This window comes from Haliotis cracherodii, unplaced genomic scaffold, assembly GCF_022045235.1.
Source record: "Haliotis cracherodii isolate W230 unplaced genomic scaffold, xgHalCrac1.p SCAF_9, whole genome shotgun sequence".
Lineage (NCBI taxonomy): Eukaryota > Metazoa > Mollusca > Gastropoda > Lepetellida > Haliotidae > Haliotis > Haliotis cracherodii.
In genome coordinates, this window is record NW_027266343.1 from 25230517 (window position 1) to 25249307 (window position 18791).

General features: G+C 39.6%; 1 protein-coding gene across 6 annotated transcripts in view; it reads left to right on the forward strand.

The window, feature by feature from the left end:
• Nucleotides 1-18791, forward strand: part of LOC139452295 (SH3 and PX domain-containing protein 2B-like) — a 291496-nt gene that overhangs the window by 241691 nt on the left and 31014 nt on the right. For all 6 annotated transcript variants that reach the window (XM_071233713.1, XM_071233712.1, XM_071233711.1 and 3 more), the window contains 2 exons: nt 5506-5776; nt 10228-10350. In XM_071233713.1, coding sequence (XP_071089814.1) covers nt 5506-5776; nt 10228-10350 — 394 coding nt within the window. The remainder of the gene's footprint in view (nt 1-5505; nt 5777-10227; nt 10351-18791) is intronic.

Here is an 18791-nt window from a genome sequence, read left to right on the forward strand (position 1 = left end):
ATGTTGTAATCTATTTTTAGCCATTGATTCCATTACTTTACATAAGTTTGAAGTTAGGGATATTGGTCTCTATGAGTTAGCTTGATTAGCTGGTTTATTAGGTTTAGGGATTGGTATGACTAGGGCCTGTTTCCAGGGAGTAGGAACCTGTCCGTTTAGGTAGATGAGATTGTATAGTTTGAGTAGTGCCTGGAGTAGTTTTATGGGGAGTTTTTTAATTATTTGGTAAGAGGTTAGGTCTAATCCTGGGGCTGTGCCCTTTTTCCTGTTTTGGATTACGTAGAGGAGCTCCTCCATTGTGTAGGGTTGATTTATTTCTAGATTGTTATCGTTTGGTTCTTTTGTGGGTTTGTTTTCTGTTTTAAGTTTATCTTGGAATTTTTGGCTGAAGTTGCTGTTACTGCTAACGGCCGAAAAGTGGTTGGCGAGATTATTTGCTTTTTGCGCCAGACCGTTCTGGCATCTGTACGGTTATTTATACCTTCGCAGAATTTTTTCCAGTCTCTACTTTTGGCTATTTGGACTAGTTTTTGAACCTGGTGGTTTAGTTCGTGGGCTATGTTTAAATATTTGTAGTCGTGTTTTGCTTTATTGAAGGCTGATTAAGTTTTCGTCTAGTCTGTTCTATTTCCTCATTCCACCATGGTACCGTCGGTTTGCCTGTCTTAGATGTTTTGAAGGGGATGGAGGTTTTGGCTGCGTTTATTATATAGTCTGTTAGGTTTTTACAATAGGTTTCTGGATCATTATTTTCTATTTCGTTTAAGTTAGCTTCGTTGCAGATATCTTGGAATTGGTACCAGTTAGCTTTATTGTAATGGAATTTTGGTTCTTGGTTTTCTGTTTGGATTGGTACGTTTGTATTTCCTATGGTTATGTTTATGGGGAAGTGGTCGCTACCTAGCGGGACGTCGTGCACTTCCCATTGAGTGCTTTGTGCTAGATCTGCGGTGCATATGGTTAGGTCGATAGCCGACATTTTTTGGTATATCTTATCGTACCTCGTGGGTTGGTTGCTATTAAGGAGTACTAGGTCGTTTGTTTCTATCCATTCGGAGATTAATTTGCCATGATTATCTATTTTATCATCTATGCTCCATGTAGGGTGGTGAGTGTTAAAGTCTCCTAGGAATATAGTAGATTTATCGCTTATTTTGAGTAGTTTGTTTAGATCCTCAGGTTGGACTTTTTGTTCCCAAAAATCCCCAAAATAGACACGTCTCTGGCAAACTCAATAAACAAACAAACCGATCCAAACATAGCTAAATCCACCACACTAGCTTACATACACGAAAACTGGCCAAATTGGTGCCACATCTACACAGACGGATCTTCCGATCCGATCACAAATCGCACAGGTTTCGGAGTCCACATAGCACAACCAAATTGGAACACTCAATCTTATCGACTCCCAAACAACCAATCCATCTTCACTGCAGAGTTAATGGGCATAGCATCCGCCCTCCATAACCAACATGCTAAAAAACATAAAAAAATCCTAATACTCACAGACTCACTAAGTGGACTACAGGCCCTCCAAAATAAAAACACCAAAAACCGCCCTAAACTCATTAACCAAATACTCAAAAGCGCAAATAACTTAACAGAGGCAGGCAAACAAATAGCATTTATCTGGATCCCAGCCCACGTAGGAATATATGGAAACGAAAACGCCAATCAAGCCGCCAAAAAATCCCTCAAAATTCCTGAAATAAGCCTTAATCTACCAATATCTAAAGCAGAGATCAAAATCATTAACAAACGTAAAATCACCCAAAAATGGCATAAGACATACCTAAAAACAAACACACAGATAATCAAAATCCTCAAAAAACCTCTAACCAAACCTAAAATCCTCCATCCATCCAAGAAAATTGATAGAATAATCACCAAACTCCAAACAGGTCACACTAAACTAAACAGTCAACTCCTAAAAATAAAAAAACACGCAACCGGAAAATGCCCACACTGCCCACACCTGGAAACAATAGAACATGCACTCTTACACTGCACGCACTACCAAACCCACCGAGCAACACTCCAAACAAATCTAAAACTAGATAAAGCCATAACCCTAGAATCAATCCTAAATCCACATAACAATATAATAAAATTTAAAGCACTAGGCGTATACTTAACTAAAACCAATCTAATGATCCACATCTAAAAACACTCAACCACACCACATAAACAAACAAACACACACCAACACACTCCCTTAGTACACTACCACACCCCTAGGCATGCATTCCAAATTTCAAAATCTCCAAAACTTATATAAGCAACCACTAAAACCCCCCTCTGGTTGCAACACCTTTATTTTCCCTTCAAAACCACGCTAAATGGCCCGACCGGGCCCATGTGCGAAATACGCTCCAGTCGGAAAGCGCACTTTAAATCTCCAAACGTAATTAAGTAAGTAAGATTAGTCCTCCTGCGGCTCTTCTTGTTTTCGGTTTAGCTCTGTCAGTTCTAACTGAGTTGTAGTTAGGTAGTGTGAATTTCGATTTTTTTGAGAATTTGGTTTCCTGTATACAAGCAATGTGAGGGCCTTTATTTAGTTTAAATTTAGTTTTTAGTTCATGGCCGTGGGAGGTGAGTCCGTTGGCGTTCCACTGAAACCTTAAAACCTGACTGACTGACTGATATAGAAGATTTAACGTGCGCTTTCCGACTACAGCGTATTTCGCACACGGGCCTGGCCGGACCATTTAGTGTATTCCGAGAAGGGTGAAAGTGGTGTGTGCAACCCAAGAGGGGGCTTTTAGGGGTTGCTTATATTGATTTTTTGAAATTTTTAAATTTGGAATAATGCCGAGGTGGGTGGAGGAGGGAACTAAGGGAGCCGGGTAAGGTGGGTGTTTGTATGTTTATTGGATTTTGGATTGGTAGATTAATTAATTTTTAGATGCGCTTAATCAGGTCTGTTTTGATTAGGAATACGCCTAGGGCCTTGAAGTTTTCTAGTTTATTTTGAGGGTTTAGTATTTCATCTAGAGTAGGAACCTTATTTAGATTGAGGGTGGTTTGTAGTGTGGTTCTGTGTTTGATAGTGGGTGCAGTGAATGAGTGCGTGTTCTGTGGTTTCGGGTTGTTTGCAGTGGGGGCAGTTGCCTGTGGTGTGTCTTTTAAGTTGTTTTAGGTGGTTATTTAGGTTAGTGTGTCCTGTTTGGAGTTTTGTAATTAATCTGTCAATTTTTTTAGAGGGGTGTAGGATTTTAGGTTTGGCTAGTGGTTTTCTGAGCACTTTTTTGATTTGGCTATTTGAGTTTTGATATTGATTATGCCATTTTTTGGTTATTTTTTGTTTGTTTACACTTTTAATTTCTGATTTTGAGATGGGTAGGTTTAGGCTTATTTCTGGTATTTTGAGAGATAATTTAGCTGCTTTATCGGCGCTTTCGTTGCCGTAAATTCCTACGTGGGCGGGGATCCACAAGAAGGTTATTTGTTTGCCTGCTTTTGTTAGGTCGTTGGAGCTTTTAAGTATTTGGTTTATTAATTTAGGTCGTTTTTTGGTATTTTTGTTTTGGAGGGCTTGTAGTCCACTAAGGGAGTCAGTGAGAATTAGGATTTTTTTGTTGTTTTTAGATTGTTGGTTATGCAGGGCTGAGGCCATGCCCATAAGTTCGGCCGTGAATATAGATTGGTTGTTAGGGAGTCGGTAAGATTGTGTGGATATAACTGGTTGTGTGGTATGGACTCCGAAGCCTGTGTGGTTGGAGATCGGGTCTGAAGATCCGTCAGTGTATATGTGACACCAATTTGGCCAATTTTCGTGTATGTATGAAAGTGTGGTGGTTTTAGCTATGTTTGGGTCGGTTTGTTTATTTATTTGGTTAGCTAGCGTTGTGTCTATTTGGGGTATTTTAAGTTTAGGGGTGAAGATATTTGATTTTTTGCAGTTTTGTTTAAGATTTTGAGTTTGGTGTTCATTGAGGTAGTTATTCTTTGGGATATTGGGGTGAGTAAGGGGTGTTTGCGAGCTAGAGCTTGGTTTCTTGGGCTAATGTTTTGGTTAATTAGGTTTTGGATGAGAGGGTTTGTTTGGGACGTGGCCCAGAAATTAAGGCTTAGATGTTCCCTGCGTAGATTTAGTGGCATTTCTCCTGTAAGGGCCTGAAGTGAGGTGTAGGAGGTGCCATGTTGGGTGCGTGTAATTAGTTTGAGAGCCTGATATTGTATTGAGTCAAGTTTTTTAGAAAGAGAGTTGTTTAGGGTATTGTATATGGCACAGCCGTAGTCTAGTTTTGATCTAATTAGTGTTGTATATAGTGAGAGGAGGGTATCTTTGGAGGCTCCCCAGTTAGAGCCAGGTCTTTGCTGCATCTAGTTTTTAGGTTTTGGACGTGAGCCTCCCAGGTGAGGTGTTGATCGAAAATAAGTCCTAAGAATTTTGTTTGTTTTTGGAATTTGATTGTTTGGTTGTTTAGCTGGAGGATTGGGTAGGCAGGTTTCATGTTTTTATGTTTGAATACTACTCCTGTTGTTTTATCTGAGTTAAGGGAGAAGCCCCATTTGTCAGCCCATTGTTGTATTTTATTTAGAGATTTTTGGATTAAGTTTTCTGCCATTTTAATGCTTTTAGTGCGGATCCATAGGGCTCCGTCATCCGCGTATTTTGAAGTGTTTAGTTTAGGGGATAAGCCCTCGAATAGATCATTTATCATTATATTGAAGAGGGTTGGGCTGAGGATGCTGCCCTGGGGAGTGCTTAAAACCTGCCTACAGTATGTATTTAACACAAATTTTGAACAATAGAAAGGAATGTGATTGGTTGATACACGATTGGTTGTGTCCTAAGCTAAATGGATGGCTAGACAGAGGGGAATACTAAATCCTGTTTATCCTGTTGGACTGGCACTAATCTTGTTGACATATTTACTGGATGCTTTGAAAGAGATTAGGGTGTCACTATAGATGAGCTTGTGTGGGGGCTAATCCTTAATGCCCTATAGACGAGCTTGTATGGGTGCTAATCCTTAATGCACTATAGACGAGCTTGTATGGGGGCTATACTTAAATAAATATCCTTTGTCTGGGAGATGGAATCTTGATACCTTAGGCTAGCATTTATCTAAAAGCTTCAAATCAATTAAACTATGTAGACGTAACCCTTGTTTCATTGAATAGAATGTCTAGAAGATGCTCCCATTACCTTAGGCTATCAACCATCAAATAAGCTATAACTGAAACTACTGATATTTTATATATGCATTTTACCTAATGATAATTAATACTTGCTAAACTATAATTATATGAAATGATGTATAAATATTACACCATGATAACTCATAAAAGCACTTGATGTAGATCTAATTATTATAAGATAACTTAGTATAAATGTTAACCATGATACAATAATGATGTTTGATTATTTGCATTTCTTCATATTTATGCTGACATGAGCCAAATGTTTTTGTTGTCATTTTTAGCTAAGGTGAAGTGAATTTTTATGAACATGTAGCTACAGTGTTGTTGCACTAGTTGTTTTCTATATTGCAGACATCAAAGTGAGGAGGGATGGGTCCCAGCTTCTTACCTCTGTAAAATAAACAACAATGATCCAGTTGGTGAAGTGGCGATAATAGGCAAATTGTCAAATATCAGCAAACTCATACAAACTGAAGACGGAATATCTTTGAACGATGGACACACAGCTGAGGTGATATCAGGGGGTCCAAAACAGGGGATCTACGGTGAAGTTAAAAAGACCAGATCTCTAAAAACAGGTGGGAGTCTCAGATCACCACCACCACGCCCAAACTCTGTTGAGGTAAGTATTCCATGTATTCCCCTCCAGTCACAATACAACGGCATGGTAACTGGCATGCTTTAAGTCACTTCCTTCTATGCAATACACTAACAACTTGCATGTATGCTTTACCACTTACCATGACATGCCCTCTTTTTCTTATTCTTTTGTTCATTAGTTGTAAAAGTGCATTAAAAAATTTAAGAAGTCCATCAAGTGCATTTGCTGTTCATCTCTCTAAATGTCTGAATTGAAAGACAGAACAGTAATTCAAAAACTAAACTGGTAGTCTAGATCACATGCTTTGTGTACCCCACTGACAAGTGTAAATTTGCACAGCTCCCATGGCCGTATCTGATCTAGACTACCAGTTGTCGGACTTTCATTTTTGTGGAAGCCTCGGTGGCTGAATGGGTTAGATGGCTAACTTTGCTGGTGATTAGGTGACATCCTCAATTCTAGAAAACCACATCGACAATGTCATATATTCCTGAATGGTCACCTTCAGACTACTCATGTGGTGCGACTGTATCTGGTTCCTGGATGTTGTATTAACTGGTGTTATCCATGACTATGATACTGAGGTTGTTTGAAAGGGGCAATAGTTGATGTTCCAACCATATCTCCTCCTGTAATTTCCTTTTACCTAAAAAACTAGCACACATCCATCAATACACCCAAGATCATGAGTTGTGGCGTGCAAAACAATGACACTATTGCCTTTACCTGATGGTACCGTGGGTGCTTTTTGTCCATCTGCCAATAGCTACATGTGGTCAGTTGAATGATTCATCAAGGTAAATTAATGATATGGAAGCCCTGGATGTGATAGTTATGAATGGTGTGGAGATAATGTGACCTTATAGACATGATGGAATATTTCCCCCTGAAAATTGGGGGGTACCTTCTGCTAATAAAGCTTGTACACTTTACACCTGGTCACCCTCTATCAAATATCCTTTTATATCCCGGTTTTGTTTTTGATACCCCCTATACCTTTTTAGTTTTATTTATCATACTGCCAACTTGATGGAATGAATTGAAAACCCCATAGCTTGGGCAGTTCGATAATTCACCCTATCTAAACTAATAAATGGTTTCCTATATCGATCTATATGCATTTCCTAGTGTATATGGTTGAATGCACATATGCTACCAGGACTGGCCCTTCTGTTCATCTGTCTGGCACTCCCAAAGGAGTTAGAACCTTGACCATAACATGCAAACGGCTGTTATCCCCACTCTATAATAAACAGATACATTGTATACATTTGTTTGTTTTGAAGGGAATAATACCTTTAACATGATTTATCCTGGTTCATAACATGGAAACGGTTCAGAACTTTATGCTACATTTGTATCGAGAGAAATACATGTTCATGCTGTCAGATTTGCCATCCACCCATTTTCAATGCTGACAGAGTCAAAATTACAAAATATTTGCAGTATTATATACATGTACAATGCAGATGTATATTTTGTCATGATTGCATAAATATCCAGGTGAGCGATACAGGCCCTATGGGCTTCTTGGTTATTTTAGAAGATGCACATCTAGCATTTTCTCCATGTGATTTTTTGTGTGTTGATGAGGTGTTTTCATAAGATTGCATTATTATCATTATAACAGAGTCACATGCGCATATTTCTATAATCGTTTTAGACTGCCATCACTGGATTTAGAATAAATCCAAACTTGCTGTTTTCATTTGAATTTTCCTCCTGTAAAATTGTCGATAGCACTCCTTGTGACTGGAATACTTCGAACCACAGGTAGGTCGATCAGTAGTTGTTTGATATTTCAATAACAACAGTCTGTGAAAAATTCTATCCTTTTTCATCGGGCAAAGAGCATTTTTCTAGCATTTCTGACAGTCCTTTATACGTATCTCCCTTGGTCACTTGTTCTGATCAACCACTCCTTGGTTCTGGGAATGATGTAGCTCTCTCAAAAGTACAAGTCAGCTTGGTTGCTCAAGTCTATTTATTTATGAAGGAATTGTACATAAATATACACGCAAGGTCCTCAGATGGTTTCTTGTAGCCTGACTTATTCATTTACAACACCTAAGAGATGCATGGAAGAGTTTGATAGTACTTCTTATCAACTCTTAACGTTTTCTGATCTGGACTTCCAATATACAGTGAGCCTCTCTGTTCAGCTGTGAGTTTCCAAATCCCCGCACCACACCTGGACAGCTAAGAAGATACTATCGATGATAATTTTAGCTCCTCCCACCAAAATAATGTTTAAAGTCATATAAAATGACTCATACTATTATTTCAATAGAAGCTAATTTCCATTTCCCCAAGTGACAGATTCAGTTTGTGCTGTCAAACTCTTCTTGTCTAAAATAACTCTTCATCCTGCTAATTCCCTTTTACTGATGAGAAGTTGTCACTAAGAAAAAAGAGTCAATAACCTCCTCCCAGTACATTCACCCTTCCCATGTCCATATCATATTTTAAAGGGGCACTGATCTAACGCAAATCCCCGGACTGGTTGTTGCCTTTGTTATTGTTTTTTCCCCCGTGAGTATCCGGATGATGCGCAACGCAACTGAGCGTGACAAGAGACTGGGCTACCGTCTGCAAGGACAGCTAAACAAACTTGGAGGCTGGAGGCAATATTTGTTTCACGAATTTTTGCATAAACACTGATTGGTTAACTGTGATCTATAAAGATTTCGACAAAGGGCACATGTTAATTAATTTCTTCAGCCTAAACAAACAGACAAAAAGAAAGGCGGAGCTCATCGGATTTGGAAATATCCCAGATGGTTATAGTGTAATGCTAAAAAATGTATCTATGCAGTGAAAGCATTTTCGGATTTCGGATAGCGTCGTTGATTGATTAATTACTGTTATCTTGCACAGTGGATATGTCAAAAGTGAGTGTTTACATGTCTAGGTTTACTAAAACAAAGGGAATACACTCATATCATGGTGTGAAGTGCCGATGTAAAAACAACATACTTTGTTCAAAGGGTTAACTGATAATACGTTGATTGATTGATCATTGTTATCTTTCACTCAATGGATTTTTTAGGAACCGTGGACGTTATGAAAATAGTTGTCACGTGGGCTTTCCCAGCCGACCCTTGAGACTTGACACCTATGTGAAACACCTGAAACAATCCATGTGATCAGTTGAGAAACGAACACGGGTTATAATATCCCGAAACGATATTTATCTTTTAAAATATTTGATTGTTACAGAGACACGTGACATCCAATAAGTTTCTTTGTACAGCTGCAGACGAGTGGGATATTGTTCCTTTGTGTGGATATTCATGGATACATTCCTCGAACAAGGAAGCTCCTAAAATTAAAATTTATACACATAAATTTGGTAGGTTGCAATTATTGTATTTGCATTTTGTTTTCCTTCATTTGAACCGATTCGTTCTTGTTTCTCTACGTTTTGGTTGGGAAATTCTTCAATGCACGATAGACGTTGTTTTCACAGGTCTTTTCCTTTGTAAGCGTGTATATATTACCATCAATTTGTAAAATGTGATTCTCAAAGGCAATTCATAAAATGTGTAAATATTTCAGTCATTTTGACTAAAAAATCTTTCCAGATTGATTTAGATGATGAAAAGGGCCTAAAAACATCACAACAGATTATTATGTAGGATTAGAAGCCAAACAACATAGAAATGTACTTTTCAACGTACCATTTTCAGTCTCTTGGTGATGACATTAAACATCAAAATGTTTGGAATTCGTTATCATAATAATACAAATGGAAATGTTTTTTAGTCAGTTTTAATAAATTTGAAAATGTTACACATTTTGACAGTAAAAAAATATACACACTATAAAAAAGCAATGCTCAGGTGAAATATTTACTTTGTGTTGCAAGTCAAAATAGTGTAAACGAAAATCGCAAAATTACCAAGCAAGTGACTTATCAAAACTTCGTCACCATTGCGATGCTACCCACAAAGATACCTACATTTCCTTATTATCTCGAAAACTGTATTTAATTTTGTTGATCAATGTGACCATACGCCCTTATTACTACCCATAAAAGTGACTGATGCGCTTACGAATTGCGCAGCAGAGGTTGCAAACAAGTCTAGATTTCTGCTATACATCCGGGTACTCACTGGGAAAAAACAATAACAAAGGCAACAACCAGTCCCGGGGAATTGCGTTAGATCAGTGCCCCTTTAACCTAGAACTTGATAGAATTTCATAAACGACATATTAAGTTAACCTTTTTCCAAAATACCCTGGTTATAGTTCCTCACACACCAAGCTCTCATGCCATGAATTTGAAATTCTGTTGAAAGTGGCAATCAGCCAAACTCACTCATAATCTGAACTCACTTCACAATAGACACGGCCTTTATGTGCTGAGGCAAAACTTGAACATTTACCAGTAGACCCAGGTGCAGACATATTCAGTGCTGTCATGGTAACCATAAGCATGTACATGTCACTGATATTGTACTTCGTTTCAGACCAAGACTGTCATAATTTGTGATGTCAACATCCAAGAACAACCAGATAGTTACATAACTGTGGCTGATTTTCAAGACACTGTTGGAGATGGTATCAGCTTCAGTGCAGGCAGGATTGTTACTGTGAGTTTACCCATATCTTTTTTGCTCACCAGGATTGAATGTCCTCATGATACAGGAGAAAATAATTTGAAGCAGGATAATAATGAAAGTTTTGAAAATGATAATCGATGCTTGCTAATAAATGTGCCGACAAGGATATTCTTGGTAAAAAGTATGGGAAACCCCTTACATCTCTGAGCTTTTTCAGTGACGAGATGATATATTTTAAAGAGATGATATATACTGTAAATCTGGAAAGTAGAGCAAGCAGGAAAGAACAGCAAAAACTGTGAGTGACACACACTCGCAATTGTTTCATGAAGCATTTATTCCTGCAGACCAACAACAAACAATAGAAGTAAGGAAGCATATTTCCAGAATTCACTGCAACAAGTTGTCAAACCAGCCTACATGATAAAACAAATAATACCTCACATCCTGTGTTTCACTAAGTGTCAACAGTGTCATTAGTCTAAGTTCATTGACGTGCTACATCTCGTCTAGAGTTGACATAATGACATATAACACCGAGTAGTCCAGACATTCGCCAGCCAGTCTGTACTGTAAACTGTGTTTTATTGATGGTATTGGAGATGAATTTCACTTTATTTTTAAATGTCCATATTTTACTAAAGAAAGAATTTTGTATATCCCACCTACATATTCTAAAAGACCTAATATGATTAAATTTCAAAGACTTTTCACTTGTAAAGAGATATCTGTATTAAAAAACCTTATTAAATTCTGTAAATATGTAATGCAAATTGTAAAATCTTCCGACTAACCACATATCTGCTATTATAAGTGTATTTTGCTGTCATTTTGTACCTCATATGCCGAGGATCTCGGCCTGAGCGTAATAATGTTCTGTTCTGTTCTGTTCTGTTCTGTTCTGTTCTGTTATTTAAACATGTTACTCCACCCTCCCTTATCAACTACAACAACACATGCATCTATACCGGTAGTTTAAAAATTGCTGACAGACTCTGAGTCACTAAGTAAGTAACTGAGTTACCATTTCACAATGCCACTTCTTACTTATCAAATATAACACCTGCAAAAGTAGCTTTTATTTAGTAACATATGAACAGGGTGTCGCAAAACTTTACAGATGCAGTTAAGGCTATCGTTAGCCACTTGTAGTAAATTCATTGCACAAGACTTTCCAGATTTACAGCAGTGCTGGGAGGAGCTTATACACTCTTAATGGCCCTCATCAAACCTGTTGCTGGGCTGATATCACAGGGCATTGCTTCACTGGAATATCATGCAAATGCTTCATAGGGTACTGTGACATGTCATCTTATAAGGGTGCTGAATTCTAAAGGTAGGCCATTGCCAATATGACAGTTCTTTGTTTGGTGAGTGTCCCAGCCACATATCAGTGAACATTTGTCTGTCACCATGATTGTTGACTTGCTGTTGTTCCTTGCCAAAACAATGACACACAGTTAATCAAAAGCTCCTAAACTGGTGATCAACTGCTGGAGTTGAATACCTGGAAAGCTGTGTCCGTTCAATATCATCCTGGATGACAGAGAACTTAAAACTCAATGACAGTAAGACTGAAGTTTTATGAATCCCAAAGAAGATTGTTACAACTGTCACACATCAAGTCTGTGAATCAAGTATTGCCTTGAGAATTCTCAGCTTCGGTCAAGAATCTAAGATTATGGAGGAAAAACTTCTTTATTATAATTAAGAATGATGTTTCGGTGTTGCTTCTGACACCTTTATCAAGGAAGTGTTATCAGCCAGATAATGCTGTCAGTTAGACAAGTGTCCAGGGATGGGTGGATTTCATCAACATGCATCCTGATGATTTCAGTGGCATCGTCACGGGGTACATTAATATTGGTGAACAGGTAGAAAACAATCTAGCTGACTAAGGTGTCTGGTATGGGGATGTCGTGGATCTTCTTGCAGAATTCAGATGCGTCTGGCACAAAGGATTTATCAGTCTTTCCAAGAGGTGCAAGGAGGCAGTCTAGGCACTCAGCCGTATTGTAGTGGAACAGACTAGGAGACAGGCGTTAACAGGGTCCTGTGATTTTTTATGGTTGCACAGGCATAACGTGGCAGGTGGGGGTACTTTTTGTGGAGGGTGGGGCTGATTTCATAGTTGTCACATAGTTGGTCGATTAATGTTTTGTGCTCTTTCTGTTGGGTCCTCTTGAGATGCTTATAGGTGGATGACTGTTGAGGATGATGTCAGTTAGGCGTTGAAGTGGGTGGTATCCATGATGACAGTTAATTTGCCTTGCCTTTGTCTGCTAGGTCGATGATGATAGGTTTCTGGGGTTTGTCTTTATTCATTGATGTAGTTTTCAAGAGAAGTAACAGCATTCAAAACACAATAAAAGCCAAACAACAACCACTATACACCAACCAGCAAGAACTATTTGGGACAGTGTACCACATTCTGTGTAAATGCTTATATTGGTTAAACATCAAGGACCCTCAAAACCTGAATAAAAGAACATAAAAGCTGAGTTCCAAAGTTGACTCTTAGCTTTATCAGACCATATCCGTGACATCCCTTACAAACAACTTCAAAGATTTCAAAATCAGAAAATTCCAAGAACCAATCCACATCAAAAGGCTCATCAATCAAATGTGTTACCATCCACTCATCAAAGATTCCAATCAGTTCTAGTCTTATACTTTTGACTTCACCTGTTAGGATTGTAATCTTACATCACCTGCATTATGTACATAACTGGCTGCTCCACTCTGTTGTAGGTACTCCCCAATCTACCCAACTGTATAAGACCCGTGAAGATTCCGGGATAGAATAGGTCTTCAGCATCCCATACTTGCCGTAAAAGGTGACTATGCTTGTCGTAAAAGGCGACTAACGGGATCGGGTGGTCAGGCTCGCTGACTTGGTTGATACATGTCATCGATCCCAATTGCGTGGATCGATGCTCATCATATCAATCACTGGATTGTCTGGTCCAGACTCGATTATTTACAGACCGCCCTCATATAGCTGGAATATTGCTGAGTGCGGCGTTAAACAACAAACCAACCAACCAACCAACTGTATAAACACTACCTGATCTTGGTTAGAATAGGTCTACAGCAACCCATGCTTGCCATTAGAGGTGACCATGCTTGTCTTAAGAGTTTACTTACGGGATTGGATGGTCAGGCTCGCTGTTTATGTACAGATTAAAATAGAAAATGCAGCAAAGAGGCTTTGTGTAATCCCAGCACATTGAGGCTGGTTAGGCTCATCATCCACTCAGGGCCCTTGCCCCCACTTCAGGCAGCCCAGACAGTGAATGGGACTTCTCCCAGGAAGCACTGCCTACAGTCAATCCCACAGAGAACTTTTCGGAGCATGTGAACTCCCCAACACTGCAGCCCTCTGCATTACCCAGATTGTCAGAACATCTTCTAGTAGGAAGGATCTCATTAGTCTGTTTAGAATGGGATGGTTTCCAATTGAGAGTCCATCATGTTGAAGTACATATCCTGTAGAGACGTTAGGTTGCCTAGAAGAGACATCCACCACCTCAGAGACCTGCTGGGTTGAATTGATAGGGATTGAATCAACGTAATAGTCTTGAAGAATCGATCCTCTGTGGACATAGATATCCCTTGTGGAGTTGGAAACACACTCCAATGTATACAATATCTTGAACGGGAGTGGTCTCGGACTTGGAAGCCTAGGTAGGTCATAAGCTGAACCAGAAATAGCATGTTCTGGTGCAACTGAGCTTCCTCTTCGTCTGCTGCCAGGAAATCGTCCAGAGACCCATGCATTCGTACTATCTGGAGGTTGGCAAACCTGATGACTGGGGCCCTAATCCTGGTAAACACCTATGGCTATTGATATCCCCGGTCGGGCGTAATCTGCTTCCAATTTTCGGTGTATGACAGAAGTCGCCCTCCCACTGGCCCCGGTATGTTGAAAGACCGTAGGCGTAAATTGCAGTCCATAGACAACACCGGGTCAAAAGGGTCTATAACATCGGAATGGGTGGCAAGGAAGTCAAAACCTGTGTTCTGCCCCTGGACCTGCCTCAGCGATAGAATCCTCGTTTCTTGTAGTCGAGCTGAAGAAATGAATCCTGAGAAGACTGTTGTTTTTCGTACCTCCAACTCGGTGTTTGGAATGAACTTTTTCTTAGGTGGCTGTTTATACGACGAGTCTTTCTGATCCCAGGAACTTTCGGGGGATAGGAAGATCCATCTGCCTTGACAGCTAGGTTGATTGTTAACACCTGGAATCGTAGGATTGTATCTTGTCTGACCTCGTCTATGACATGTCCCAATTTGCCATTGAACATCTTGGGAGCAGATATCGGTTGCGACATTATCAACCTTTTCGTTTGGTTCGAAACAGCTCTTGAACAAATCTGTGCTAGTAGTTTTTGACGCGGTACCCAGAGAAGCTGTGAAGACATCCAGACTTTGGGTGGAGAGTAAGTCTTCCTGCATTCTGACTATGGTGTCTAGCAGGCTGTGGATGAGTCCGACCTGATCAGTCCTAATAATCGTAGGAGTCTCTCCGGATATGCCATCATATGATGTCTGCAACGGTGGAATGATGTGCCCTGATACCGGCGACAAACCAGTTGATATATGCACAAATGTCTGGATGTCATAGACAGGTCTTTAATCCAGGAAGCAGGAAACGTGACTTCAGTATTCCTCATCCAAAACTTGGTGGTTCGGAAGTGGAGATTCATGGGTTTTAAACAACTTCCGCTTCAATGCAGGTTAGGTTAGCCGTGTAGCCAGTCATCATGTCTGAGCTTGTGTAGACTTTCAGAAGCCTGATGTACCACCTTGCCAGCATAACTCGGCCATGGCAATGTTTGGTGGATATGTTGAGATGATGTAGGAGCATGACATCCTCCAAATTCCGGCATCTTTGATGATGGATTTTCTGTCACTGGAGGTTTGAGTACAGGCCTGAGGTGATATAACTCCACAATGAGTTCCACAAAGCTGTATCCCTCTGTATAATCCCACTTTAGTGAATCGTCAGGCTGATTTACTTCCTCATGTAGGTCCGATTCCGCCTCAGAATCATTATAGGTAACTCCCGGGAGGGGTGGATGTTCGTCATAACATGTTCACCGTGCGGTTCATCATCTGCTGGTGTCCAGGTTTCCGCTATGAGTAAGGTCTGTACGGCTTGTGATGGTCCTCCATCAAACCGCTAGGCTGTCCCATAATGTAATCTCTGTCTCGGTCAGTAGGCCCTAGATGATCCCATGCAGTCTGAGCGGTCGGCTTGGGTTCAGTCAGTTGATGGTGACCATGCGGTCTGCTGGGCTACCATGGGGTCCGTGTGGTGCCCGTACGGTACGTGTCTTAGATGAGGAAGAAGGCCTTGCGGGACCCAAGCAGAGATCTAGCTTCTACCTGGCTGGTCCGTATCTGGGGTAGGCCGTATGGCTGTGGCTGTGGTCTGAACAGATGGCTGTCCCCAATGCGGCCTCTTGGCCGGGAGACTCTTCTTAGCAAACACTGTCTCCTTCTTTCTAATCATCTCCATCCCCTGAGATATAGCTGAGAAGTGGGACTCAAACAGCGGCTTCATCATCTTCTTCTGCTTGTTAAAGAAGAGCCGTTACAACATGTTCATAGAGAACGCAGAAGTAGATTCATTCGAAAAAGTTGTAGCCCAACGCAAGTTTTCCTGTTCCACTTTCTCCCTATATTCCGGGCCATATAAGAGAATTGATAGCCAGATATATTTTTATGCTTGACGGCATATGTCCTGCATATACTTTAGGTAATCCATCACAGCTGTGGTATCTACCTCGTTGCAACTTGTCATGTCCTTCAAAAGCCCTATGCTGCCATAAACACACATCTCAATTGTCAGTTTGCTTAACTTCCCTCTAGCAGAGCGATGGAAGACTGAAGTCCAGTCTCATTCCATCCCCGAATATCTCTGTGTTTATATCATTGTCTCGGGACCCCAGGGAATCTATCCACACAAAATCGAGAAAGTAGTATAGATGATGGGGGTTCTGGCTCACTTCCACTAGAGCCAGATTCATATACCTATACCACCAATACAGAGGGAATATTTTATGTCAAAACGATAATGCCATTTAACAATCGTCATGATATTGTATTAAAAGAATCATCAATATTTTTACTAATGTAAGCATTCATTTAAATATGATCCAACGATAGGAAGCAATCTATTTTTAATCTCCAACAAGTTCTTTGGTTTTGGCACGGAATAACTGATGCGCTTGTTGTCTCCCTTGTTCTATGAACTTTTTTTTCTCATCTTCGCTAATACCACTGGTTTTACGAGAATTGGATCGAATCTCCTGCTTCATTGCGTTGTATTTGGTGAGTTGTGACAGCACTAAACGAAACTCATCCTCGGATATCTTACAATCAGCTAATGCTGTTGAAATATGGTCCTCAATGCTGTTCAACTTTGCTTTGGCGAGTATCCGAATATTATCATGTTTTAATGCTTTCTTTTGCAACTTACGAGAAATGAATTTTATCGCTATTCCTGCCAGTCCTGAGACTCCGGTGGCTATTTCTATGCCAAGTACGATAGTCGCGGCGATTATTGTTGATAATAAACCGACACCGGCTACACCGAGTCCCATGCTAGCCGTTACATGCGCGATGTCAACTACATCGAGAGCATTAACGGTTCTACAATACTTTTTATACAATCCAAGTCTAAACTCCCTCTCCTTATCTATTTATGTTTTATGTTGCTTATTTGATGTAATCGAAATCCATCAACAGTATCCAACTTTTCAGATGCCTCATTGAGCACCGGATATAAAGCCATAGTGTATATCATTATATCATATAATAGTCTTTAATTGGTCTTGCTTAAATGTTTTGAGTGTATACATCAACCATATCAAATGTATATAATATGGCATGAATATCTTAGTAAGAGAAATGCTGTCACTTTTAATAATTTGGACCCCCTCAAGGGTTGCAATGGGTGATGCTCCAATATGAATAATAGTGCAACGTCGACGCTCATGTTTCTTGAGCCATTTAATCGATAGACCTGGTGATATTTCGAAGGCATCTTCCGGTGCATCTCTGAACAAGACTTCAATAATAAGCGTAGAAATATTAGGTATTGCACTCAAGTTATCCTTGATATCATTGAATTCAGTAACCAAATTTGAACTAACATTTTTTACTGCTGGACGACTATATAACATATGACCTGGGTTTTCTGGCAGGGGAGAGACTAACACACTTTTTCGTTTTGATGGGATATAAGCCCCGAGTACGATCCCACTATTTATTATCTTAGTTAAATTATGTGCCTTACCCATCATCCCATACGGTGGGGTAATGACGATATTCAGTAGCCACTCGATGTTTGCTTCGACCATAGTCCATTTATTATCATCGTTGAGAGTAAGATTATACGAAGTGTTTTTATGGAGTCTACTAACATCGACATCGCTTTAATCTCCTAGATTACCTGTGAATGTAACTTCTTTCCGCTTGTATACATAATTATCTTGTAAGTGTGAAGCGTATAACTTACCATCGGTACCGGGTTTACCGAAACCTTCTGTGTCTCCGAGATCGGAAAGCGCAATTGTATTACATTGTCTAAGGTTATGCGTTCCAGGGCCTGATGAATCAACCATTATTTATAATATGGAGTGTTACACTCAAGTATCCTATATGCACAGGTTGATGTTTTACATCTAATACAGAAATTTTGAGATCTGAAATAATACCCCGCTTTAATTTTTTATATTGTAATGTTGAGCAAGATTCCGTTCTACCGCTATTATATTTTTCATCTTTGACTGGAATAGCTCTCAACAGAGTAGAAGGACTTTCGAGTTGAATATTATCTGTTGTGCTTATCTGATCAAGATGGATGCACAACTCTTTATAGGGAACTAAATCTGGTAATTTTTCTCCATGCCGTGTTTCGTTGGGTACCATTATTCCCGTTCTGAGATTAAATCCAAGTGTAACTTCTAAGTATAGGAGAAGAATTACTTGCTTTTCTCCACAGTTCAAAATCAGCATCCCATTCGACTCATTTTGTGTGAGACTAACTCCCAAAGGTTTTAAAATTTCATCATTGAGGGAGCATATGCTGTAATACCCATCAGGTATAACAATGTTAGTGAAGGAATCATTATCATATAGTTGTATATCATTATTTCTTCTCACAGCACTTACATTAGTCCACTGTGGGTAATACTTTACATCACATAGAGCGACTTCAAGTTGCCCAGCCGAGTTATCGATAGTATGAAGCAGTTGAATAGACTGACCATTTGTTATTCCTGGGAGTGTGACATACATATTAAATATACAATGATACTATATCATAACTTAAATATGAAATCAACTTACATTACTAATCAGTCGATTTAAGTAAGTGCCTCTGGTGCTAATTTTTTTGTTAAATTCCCTGATATCTTTGGAAAATACAGGTTCACAGCAACTAGCGATAAAATGGTGCA